General features: G+C 39.3%; 1 protein-coding gene across 2 annotated transcripts in view; it reads right to left on the bottom strand.

Annotated features, from left to right (window-relative positions):
* recql5 (RecQ helicase-like 5) overlaps positions 1-11,836 on the bottom strand; it is a 33,674-nt gene that overhangs the window by 1,488 nt on the left and 20,350 nt on the right. Inside the window, exons 8-18 of one of the 2 annotated variants that reach the window (XM_081350654.1) lie at positions 9,048-9,266; positions 8,848-8,941; positions 7,004-7,040; positions 6,824-6,882; positions 5,687-5,760; positions 5,415-5,508; positions 5,198-5,326; positions 3,559-4,073; positions 1,252-1,294; positions 202-423; positions 45-117 (exon numbers count right to left, since the gene is read on the bottom strand). In XM_081350654.1, coding sequence (XP_081206780.1) covers positions 45-117; positions 202-423; positions 1,252-1,294; positions 3,559-4,073; positions 5,198-5,326; positions 5,415-5,508; positions 5,687-5,760; positions 6,824-6,882; positions 7,004-7,040; positions 8,848-8,941; positions 9,048-9,266 — 1,559 coding nt within the window. Of the gene's footprint in view, positions 1-44; positions 118-201; positions 442-1,251; positions 1,295-3,558; positions 4,074-5,197; positions 5,327-5,414; positions 5,509-5,686; positions 5,761-6,823; positions 6,883-7,003; positions 7,041-8,847; positions 8,942-9,047; positions 9,267-11,836 lie in introns of both variants that reach the window. The other variant, XM_081350653.1, reaches the window with a different exon arrangement.

Below are 11,836 nucleotides of genomic sequence, written 5' to 3'. Positions count from 1 at the left end.
ACTTGAAAAATGTTGGATTTTTATAAGGTTAAGGATAGTCTCACCTTGGCCTCGGCGTGCAGTTTTTCCCTCAGTGAGAAGATGGGAGAGGAAACGTGCAAAGGATTTGAACAAATCCTGTCGGGGAAAAGGAGCAAAATTGAAGCTTTCATTCTAACATCGTACTTTGTACGTGTTTTACATTTGAATGGAAATGATCACCTTGTTTGCGAATTTGCCCTTTTTGTAGAATGGATCCAGGCATCGGACCACAATATCAGCGGCCTCCTTCAGTGTCACGGGCTTTTGTGAAATCGCAGCCGCATCTCCGTTCATTGTGCCAAACTGCGTCTCCTGCACCACTGGGTCAAAGGTCACTCTCTTGCTGTCCTTCATCATGCGGTTGCGTTTCGCAGGAGGAGATGCCGCTCTCTCCTCACGTGACTGAGGAAAAGAAACAGACTACTGACATGACAATCAGCTCTCCATAAAGCTCTTGTTAAAGGGGTCATATACTATTTTTTAATCATACATTTTTTTCCCTAAGGTCAATGTTTCTCATAATTTTACGGAAGCCCTGAACCGTAAACGTATAACAAATATATATGTGTGTGTGTGTGTGTGTGTGTGTGTGTGTGTGTGTGTGTGTGTGTGTGTGTGTGTGTGTGTGTGTGTGTGTGTGTGTGTGTGTGTGTGTGTGTGTGTGTGTGTAAAAAAAATAATCAATTATGAGAATAACGTCTTAGCATTTCAAGAAAAAAGTTTCAATATTTTGAGAATAAAGTTTCAATATTTTGAGAATAAAGTTTCAATATTTTGAGAATAAAGTTTAAATCTTTTGAGAATATAGGTGAAATATTTTGAGAATAAAGTTTAAATCTTTTGAGAATATAGGTGAAATATTTTGAGAATAAAGTAAAAAACAAATATGTATTATGTTTAGATCCATGTCAGAGGCAGTTTGACTTTGTTTCTTCATGTCAGAGGCTTTTCTTCATACACACACACAAAAAAAAAATACTATGAAACTACGGAAAACTATTCTCGTAATTTTTATTTTATTCTCAAAATATTACAACTTCATTTTCAAAATATTATGACTTTAATCTCTAAATATAAAAAAAATTTAATCTTGAAATATTTCAACTTTAATCTTGAAATATTTCGGCTTTACTCTCGGATTAAAGAATTATGGATTTTCTTTTTTTACGTTGTGGTTCAGGGCTTCCTTATAATATGATTCCTTTGATGAAGAATAAATTGTGATATTACTTGTTTTGGCGATTCTTGTTGGCCGTCAGACTTCAGATTCCCTCTGTTTGGACAAAGAAACAGTGGTTCAGAACACATTGAGAACATTTAAGGCATTTCCTCCATGATGACTGAGGGTGTTCACACTAGTTCAGTTCGCTTGATCCGGACCCAAAAAACACACAAAAAGAAACCGCTACATTTGGTTCTGGTTCGCTTAGCGCTCATCATTTTTAACACTGAACCTAAAGATACAAAACAAAAACAAGGCCTTGTCCACACTAAAACATTTTCATTTGAAAACTTTTTCCCTTCTTTTTGGCTTTCCGTCCACACCGAGATAGCGTTTTAAGCAACAAAAAATGAAGCTTTCTGAAAACGCTCTCCTAAGTGGATACATTTAAAAACGCCATTTTCATGTTGTTGTGTGGACTGTGAAAACAGAGGCATTTGAAAACGAAGACACAAGTTTAGTCATGTGACGCATATTGAACCCATAGACATTCATCTTTATAAAACGGTTCGTTCCAGTCCTTGATTCTGATTGGTCAATAGCTGTGTTTTATTCACGGTAGACTCAAGCGAACACGCTTCACTCGACGGTTCTATGTATCACTACACAACACTCCTAGCAACCACATATGATCTCAATATTGTTCACTGAAGCTCATAGAGCAGAGTATTGTGAGAGATTGAGTAAGCGAGTGTACCTTCATTTACAGTAGATATAGCATTTTCCTTCAGGTCAGTTCTATATTCGTGATAAAAAAATCTATTTGAATGTCCGCTGCAATATCTTGTCCTTTTAACAGTTAAGGGTTTAACGGAGTACACAGACTTTTTGGGACTTTAGCTTATTCACTGTATCCGCACCGTATCTTATAGTTAGATAAGTCCATACATACTCATTTCATACTCCTTTATGTGTGCAGGTGTGACGTAATGACGCAAAGACATGCTCATATTTCCCGCGAAAATCCACCAGTACCACTGGAGTTAAAAACATTATTACCAGCTAACCATTTTGAATCGAGCTAAGACAAGCAGAGAGTTCTGAACACTGGCTGGTTATGTACTTGCTCAAAATTTTTATTTTGGGATAATTTTCAACCCAAAAAAGTTACGGATTGCAGCTTTAATAAAGTGATCCTGCCAGAAGAACTGTGTGGTGACTTTACGTCTATCTGTTCCGTCTGTATCATCTCAGTGAACTTTTATGAGGGTTTCCACATGCATGCACGGTCGGGTAAATTTAGCGTTTTCCAACATTCGAGGGTGGATGAGAAACTTTTGGAAAACGCTAGTGTGGACGGAGAGCATTTTGAAATGAAACCTCTACCTGGATTAATGTAGAAGTAGCCTGATTTTGCCAAACTGAACTTACGGAACATCCAAAACAATGCTTTTCTGGACTAAACACGCTCGTTGTATATGCGTACATACAGTATGATAGTATTTTTACCAGCTGAGAACTTGTGAAGAGCTTCGTTTGGAAGCGGACTCAAAACCATCTTTTCTGTGGTCTTGGTCCGCTTCTTCAGATGGCCACTTATTCAAATGAACCGCACTAACAGAGCAATCGCACCAGGATTCATTTTAAAGGGGTGGTATAATTACTTTTTCACAAGATGTAAAACAAGTCTTTGATGTCCACAGAGCCTATATGTGAAGTTTTAGCACAAAATACCCCACAGATATTTTTATATAGCATGTTAAAATTGTCACTTTTTGAGGGTGAGCAAAACGTTTTTGTGTCTGTTCCTTTAGATGCAAATGAGCTGCTGCTCCCAACACAGGGCGTGGAGCTTCATGAGCTCATATGTTATCAGCTCCTATTACCTTACACACGCACACACTGAAAATTTCAAAAACTTTTATTTTCAAACCGGCGTCAGAAAGATGGAGTGACAACATTTCTGAATGGTTAGTTGATGAATTTATGTAGCTTATGTGTAGTTATCTTCTTGTCAATGATTAGTATACTCTGTCTTGATAATCTATAATCGTGTTCCGGGGGCGGGGTTTATGTAAATTTTAGGGTTCGAGATGTCACTAACCTGGGAGGAAGCTCGTGTAGTCCCTACCAGCCGTTTGTTGTAGTCCTTAAAATGCGATTTCTGTAAAAGCAAATATCTCCCTTTGCTTTGAACTTTGAGCGTTGTGACTTTGCAGATGTTGTTTATGCTCAAACAGCAACATTACACACTAACTGAAGTTAGAAAAGTGAAATCATAATCAACCACCCCTTTAATCGAACCAAATCCGCCAAGTGTGAACACACCCTAGATATCAAACAGCTCTGAGAGAAAGTGTCTTCTCCCATCATACCGGTCCATGATCGCCTCATCCTCTTCTGCAGAGGGACTCGCGTGCGCAGCAGCGTCATTCTCTGAAATGCTTTCTACATCCATGGAGCTGTTATTCATCGTTATGAAGTCAGTCAGATCTGGTGATGGCGAGTGATGGGGAGATCCTTCCTCCTCAGGCTCTGATTTAACACTTCCTCCTTTCGTCTGAGGCACGTCTACTTGCTTTTTCCCGAAATACTGTGATATAGAGCGCATGTCTTTGGCTGCTTCTGCTAGTTTCTGCTGCTTCTTAGAGAGTTTTTTGCTCGGGCTGCTCAGGGAGGAAGTGGTGCTGGTTTTGGCTTTGATGGGGGACACGCCGGCGGGTGTTGTTTTAGTGCTTTTCATCTCCTGTGTCTTTCCGGTTTCCTCCTCCTCTTCCTCACAGATGGGGTCCGTGCCGAGCATCTCCTTCTGAGAGTTCAGAAGATCTCCAGCTGTCTGGAACAGGCTGGATGAGCCACGAAATCCAGCGCCCACACGCTTCCTCTTCAGCTGGAATGTGAAGGACAAGAGGAGTACTATTTCAGCGGGTTTCTGTGGATAAACTTCAATTTCTATTATTACTTTTTATGCTCAATCTGAATCCCAGGAAACAAAAACAATGTCCCGCCCCACCATTATTTCAAACTGAATAACCTGTTTTAGTTGTAATGATCTGCTATTACATAAGATAAATGTGACCCTGGATCACACAACCGTCACAAGTCGCACGGGTATATTTGTGGCAATAGCCAACAATACATTGTATGGGTCAAAATTATCGATTTTTCTTTCATGCCAAAAATTATTGCATTTTTTGAGTGAACTGAGTGCATTGTAAATGCAGCATAATCGTGAACATAAATGGACAACTTTAAAGGGGATTTTCTCAAATTTTTTGCACCCTCAGATTCCAGATTTGTAGTTTTATCTCGGCCAAATATTGTCCTATCCTAACAAACCATACATCAATGGAAAGCTTATTTATTCAGCTTTCACGTGATGCACATATCTCAATTTTCTAAAAAAAAAACTACCCATGTGACTGGCTTTGTGGTCCAGGGTCACAAATGTATTGTAAGTGGAGATACATGTTAATTGATTAAAGTAAGTTGCCATTTGTTAACATTAGTTAATTATTTAGTTAACATGAACTAACAGACAGACAGACAGACAGACAGAAGACAGCCTTCATTCTTAGTACTTAGTAAAAAGATGTCATTAAACATATTATTACGGTTCTGTTCTGTTTTCTTATCTTTTAGGTAACACTTTATTTTACAATGTACTTACCATAGTAATAACAGTAAATGATGCATGATTACATAATTACTATACCTCAACCAAACCTTAGTCCTGCCCTAATCCTTTAGTAAGTACATTTTGTTAATTAATATTACTCAGTACTTAAATATATAATTACACTGTAACAATGACATCTTAAAATAAAGTGTAACCATCTTTTATTTTGACATTCAGTTCCTGTTTCCCCGCTGTGTTTAGTTTCGTTTGGTTACCGACTATCCCCAGCTGTGACTCGTTTAGATCTCAGTGCATTTATACTCCCCGATACACCCTAATAAACACACTTTTAAATATGCATGTGCATCTGTAAGGACAAACTGTGACTGTCTCACCGAGTAGACTTGAGAAGCTGAAGTGAAGCCGTCTAGATGTTGAGTCTGAGATGATGAAGAGCAGGTCGCAGTGGCTTCAGCAGATTCACACCGTTTCTCCTCAGCTGCGCTTTTCTTCATCTCTGACACCTGGAGAGGAGTTTATATGTGTGAACTCCAACTGTTACTGAGAAAGGCTGTAAATATGAAGAGCTGAAGATGAATGATTAGCACTCACTCTCTTGAGGACCGCTGCCTTGTACAGGTTTGCTGATTTACTGGCCTTGAATATCTCATGCTCTATTTCGACAGCCTGATCAAGAGCTTCGAAGCTACACCAGGAGAAAACAGTCCAGATCACGGAAATGACAATAAATATCACACATGATGGTATTACATATATTATTGCGTTTATAAACACACAAAAAAACACAACAATAGGTAAAAAATGAATAGCTGCATCTCAGGAATATATTAGAATAGACAGTGATGGTGAAATCGTGACGTTACCTGTGTGAAAGCTCTGCTGCCCCCCTGTGGCTGGACACACACTCCTGCAGCAGAGACAGGCAGTGCTCTCTGCTCTAAAACACACACACACACACACACACATCAAGGTTTGAGACACAGTCTGGGCCTCCAGTGCACATGTGTGCCAGAAGAGGGCAGCATTACTCATCTCTCACCGTCTGGGAAACTCATGATGGTAAACCACAGATTTACACCCATTTATTTTGACACAGTGTTCTATTGCTTTGTCTATGAATGATTAAATCCACTAATATTAAAAAATGTAGCACACAAGCAATAAAACAAGAGCAATACATGACTAATATTAGTGGATGACTGATATAGATTTCTCAATGCTGAATGACAATACTGATATCTTGATGATATAGATGCTGTATATAAGACAGTTTAGAGATGTCACATGTACACAGAATTACTGAACCACTGACGTATATTTCCATCATCATAACTTATGAGTCTGTGAATAGGTGATCAAATGATTTGAAAATATAACCTTATTTACATTAGTTAACATCGACTAACAATGAACAATACTTCTACAGCACTAAGTGTAATAAATGTTTGTTAGTTTATGCATTAAAATGTTCTATCTATCTATCTATCTATCTATCTATCTATCTATCTATCTATCTATCTATCTATCTATCTATCTATCTATCTATCTATCTATCTATCGTCTGTCTATATCCATCTATCATCCATCCATCTATAGTATGTATATCTCTCTATCCATCCATCTCTCTCTATCTATCTATCTCTCTATCCATCCATCTATCTATCTATCTACCCAACTATCTATCTATCCATCCATCCATCCATCCGTCTATCCATCCATCCGTCTATCTACCCAACTATCCATCCATCCATCCATCCATCCATCCATCCATCCATCCGTCTATATATCCGTCTATCTATCCATCCATCCATCCATCCATCCATCCATCCATCCATCCATCCATCCGTCTATCTATCCATCCATCCATCCATCCATCCATCTATCTATCTATCTTTGTCTTGTCTGTCTATCTTTAATCTATCTGTCTGTATATCTATTCTCTCTCTCTCTCTCTCTCAGTTAAATATAGGCTGTGATGATTTTTTTTTTTTTATAAATACCTTCACCGTGAGTCTGGGTATCCTCTGACTAGCAGCATCCTTCAACACGCAATCATCATCTGAGAAAACACCAACAATGTGATGCTTTACACTGACACACTGTCACATTTATTAAATAATAATTTAAAAAAAAATCCTTAAAATGTCCTTAGCATGGAAAATTACAACTCAAGCACTGACCTGGTGGAACAAATGTCTCCTTTGCCATATCTGAACCCTATAAACATGCAAACAAAAGAGAAGTTGATGACATGATCAAACCTCTTTATTTCCCTCACAATAACTATAGTTTCCACCTTAACACCAAAGTTACTGTTAGTACTGTAAAATCATAGTAAATGACTACATTTTTATAGAAATATGAGTGGTGCTTGCCTGTGCAAAACCCACTGCCTATGATTCTGTAATATGACAAAGAACTTGTAAATGATTTCATGTTCTCCAAAAAAGAAATGCCTTCAGTACAGCTGCAGATTGCTCAACTTTATGGGAGAGGCCTCAAACACACAGCTGGAAAACAGATGTGGAGAGAGAGAGAGAGAGAGAGAGAGAGAGAGAGAGAGAGAGAGAGAGAGAGAGAGAGAGAGAGAGAGAGAGAGAGAGAGAGAGAGAGAGAGAGAGAGAGAGAGAGAAAGAAAGAGAGAGAGACAGAGATAGAGAGAGTGAGGTGGGGGGATGTTCTGGCACAGACTCAGACTGAGAGGGTGAAGCGAAGCAAGACTGTGGTTAAGCTGTTTCTCATGACAATGTATCACTGTACTTGCGTGACATTAAATGTGAGCACATTTACACTAATTGTCATTGCTGTAGGGCAAAAAAAAAAAATGCCATTCTTTAATGTGAAAAATACATAATTTAAAGGATAGTTTCCATACATCGGGCCCTATCATACACTCGGTGCAATGTAGCGCCAGGCGCAACCCAAGTGTTTTTGGCTAGTTTCAGCCCGACACAGTTATCATTTTCACGTCCTGCGCCACGTTGTTTAAATAGCAAATGCATTTGCGCCCATTTGTGCGCTCATGGGTGTGCTGGTCTGAAAACGAGGTGTGTTCTGGCGCATTGTTGGACCGTTGCTATTTTGAGGGCAACTGAAATAGACTGAGCCATTGACCAACTGAAACCTGGTCTAAAGTCAATGGTGCATTATTTTATTTTGTTATTTAAAGAGCGCATTAGTAATATGCACCTATAGACGGGTCCACAACGCTTACTACACTATTAATTAATATTTCATTAAGAGAATAGTGACAACCCTTTTAGACCATGCGCCGGGCGCACCGACCATTTTTCCCGCCGTTAAACTAGCAAAAGTGGATTTGGACACGACCTAAGTGACCATAGCCTTAGATGGTTAAAATAGAGCCCATCATGTTAGTATTCTACTCCACTGCCATTTTTATTACATTTATTTGAATTGATTTCTGAAGGATCATGTGACACTGAAGACAGCAGTAATGATGCTGAAAATTCAGATTTGATCACAGGAATAAATTACAATATATTCACATTGAAAACAGTGATATTAAATTGTAATAATATTTCACAATATTACTGTTTTACTGTATTTTTGCTCAAATAAATGCAGTCTTGGTGAGCAGAAGAGACATTTTCAAAAACATTAAAAGATCTTACTGAGCCCAAACTTTTGAACGGAAGTGTATATCAGTATTTACTGAGAATCGCTACTGAGAATACTAGGAATTTCAAAAACCCTGTAAAATTAAAATAACTGGACTCGTTACACTGCATCCTCACCATCTGCGATCCAATAAGATTCCAGCCTTTTTGTCAACGCTGAAACCAATAACGCTGCACGACGACACAAAGTATAACAACCAATGGAGTTTGTACTGTTATTACTTCTATGACAAACTCTTGTGAAACTTCTTATACTGTATAATATTCAATGTTTTTCAATCTTCCACATGTTTGATGACTCATGATTTTTTGGGGGTGAAATGTGAAATATTCATGAGATTCCCTGATTTTGCAAGTAGTGTTTCTGCTGGCCATGTGTTCACCTTTCTCAGGTTCATCTGCTTCTTGAAGAGGTTTCCGAACTCTTTCTTTCTCTTTTCTGAGTCATCTTCCTCATCGCCCCATTCCTCATCACATCTGAACACACACACACACACACACACACACACACAGAAAAGCGCTCTCAGTCTCCACAAAATAACTGCCCTGACTCGTACTGCTGTTTAGTGACGGATCAGCTGACCTCTCAAACCCGTAGCCCTTCCTGCCTCCGGCGTAGAGTTCGGGATCGAAGCCGAACGGTCCCCTGGGCACGCTCTGGGCCGGGCCGGTGCTGGTGCTGAGGGCGGCTGCTCTCGCCAGCTGAGCGCGCACCAGTTTGGGGTCACGGCAGAAGTCACACGACCCAGCGCAGTTGGGCTTCTGATTGCCAAAAAACTGTGAGATGGTGGCGTGTCTGCACCTGGAAATCAAGAATGATGGAACGATTACAAGGAACCAAACAATGTATGTCATTATCCTAATTTTGGGGATTTTTTTTTCTGAATGAAAATTAAATTCCACTCTCTGCCAGTAGGTGGCGCTTATGGAGCAGCAGAAATATAGCGGTTAATCTGGTAAACTGTATACATTCAGTCGGTTGTTACCTCAGAATAAAAAGCAACAGGACGAAATTATACCGATTACTTATCCGGCTACTTGCCACACAAGTAAATAATTAGACACAAAATATTGATCTGAGTCAATATATTTCATTAGCTCTTTAAACGCAAAGCTTCCGCGGAGAGAGCAGTTGCTAGCTAGCGACATTTAAGGGATACGGTATACAGTCATACCACTTATTACACAGCATTTTGCCACATAAATAGTTATAGGGATAAGAGATATTGATTTGAGATGAAACTGTTTTAAAATCATTCCTGTTTCTAATAATCGAACAGTGTACAAAACAATAGTCGCAAAATGGCAGCATCTGTATTTGAGAGAGAGCGAGTCCACGGTACTGGATGACATAATTAAATAATTGTACTCAAAATATTGATTTGACTGAGTTAATATTTTATTAGCTCACCAAACGTAAAACTTCCACGAAGAAAAAACGCTCTTAGCAGGCGTATAGCGCTGATGACTGTGGTATCCCGGATGAGCCTGCGTTATCTGTTTTCAGCGGTTGTTATCTGGGAAGTACATACCACTGGATGGCGTTTATGACCAATCACAAACAAGTATTCCACAGAGCCGTCTAATAACAAACAATATTTTACACTATGGTTGATGCGCTGGGCAGCCATTTTGGATTCTGAAGTTGGGGTTCTTGCAGTTCCTTGAGTTTCCCAGTCGCAACTCTGACTAAAAGTTGTTAAAAGCATTCCAGTTAAAAGTTTGAACTAGGAATGTCCTACTTCTGAGGACAAACAGAACACACTATAAGCAATCGCTTGGCATAAATGTGCCGTATTCATTGACTGCGAAATGCTCTAAAATGCATCAGTACACTACTGATAAAACACAATGGAAAAACACAGAATTTCACCAAAATGTCACTAATGGGACCATAGAATGTCCTCGCAGAATTTTTATTTCAACAAACTTTGCGCACCAATTAACAGCCAACAGGCTCCTTCTGACTGACTGAAAGTGTTTAGTTCAGTATTACTTTAGAAAAACCAATGCTATTATATCTTACTCCATATTCGTTTGTTTTATCTTTGTACTGCCCGTTTCGTTTTCTCTTCATATTTCTCTTGCCTCCTAAAGGACTACAGGCAACTGAACTGTCAACTGTTGGACATACTCAATCAGTCCGACTAGCAGAAAAATGGGTCAAGCCGCAAAATTTCAAGCTCAATGACATTGACCAACCATCGGCTTGGCTTATCAGGGCCTTTAGACAAAACACCCAAGTTGGTCACTAGCTGTTTACATCCAAAGTTGCAAATTTAACTTAATAAAGCACCGTTTCCATCCAGTCAGTCAAAGAGAACAAAATCGTCACTTCCTGATAAACTGGCGCTAAAAGTCCGAAAAATGGAAGATGCTGCAAATGGAGAATAATAATTTTGTATAAATTACTTGCGCCTCAGAACGCGCAGACGAAACGCAATCAAGTTGTCTTGCTTTCCCGAGGTGATGCTGCTGTTTGGGAACGCAGTCGTGTGAGACAGTGCTGGGAGGAAATTACTGAACCTCTTTGACGACAGACTTTGCTCAGGCATTTCAGAACAACCAAAACAGCATTTCAGTGAGACTGGTCCACTGGTTGGTCCAGTAATGCCACCCCATCACGCAAAGTCACATGACTTTTTGGATGCACATTGAGGAATTTATTCGTTGAATGTGTTTCCATCGTAGTTTATGTGTATGTTTTCTTAATTCTTAAGTTTATCCGACTCAATCGAGCGCATACGCATTTTTAGAATTGATGCGCATCTTGGCGTTTCCATCCAGTGTTTTTGTTTATGCGATATCCCAAAATGTGCATAAAAATAAGTGGATGGAAACATAGCTACTGTATGATTTCACTGTACGTCACACGGGAGAGTAAATGATAACTTCTGTTTGAAAATGTTCAAGTTTTTGGTGAACTACCCTTAGAAAGAAGAACAGTGGATGTTTTCTGCATGTGTAACAGCCGCACACACACTAACACTCTAAAATAGAGACTGTACTTCTCACTTCTCTGAGGTTAGGGTTTCAGGTTTCAGAGTCTGAAATAGCTGGTCTGAACCACCCCCCCCCCCACAAAGACCACTGCCACCCATAACCAGAGTGTTCACTACAACTCACACTGACCACGCTTTTCCCATTAGTGACTTCCTCTGAAGACACATAGCAGTGCTGTCCTCCTCCTTTCTCAATGTAGACACTAGATGTCTGAAAGCATATGCAACTTATGGAAACAAATGCAGAGAAATGTAAACAAATGCAGAAAAATCCCCGACAGTAAACCGATGCCTCGTTCAATTTATGACAAGTTCCAAGCACTCGCGACACTTCCTCTTTTTTTTTCTTTTTTTTTTTTATAAAAGTGTT

Source organism: Scardinius erythrophthalmus (assembly GCF_964197995.2).
Source record: "Scardinius erythrophthalmus genome assembly, chromosome: 1".
NCBI lineage: Eukaryota > Metazoa > Chordata > Actinopteri > Cypriniformes > Leuciscidae > Scardinius > Scardinius erythrophthalmus.
The sequence above is the reverse complement of the archived record's forward strand: the minus strand, read 5'-3'. Positions and strand labels throughout refer to the sequence as shown.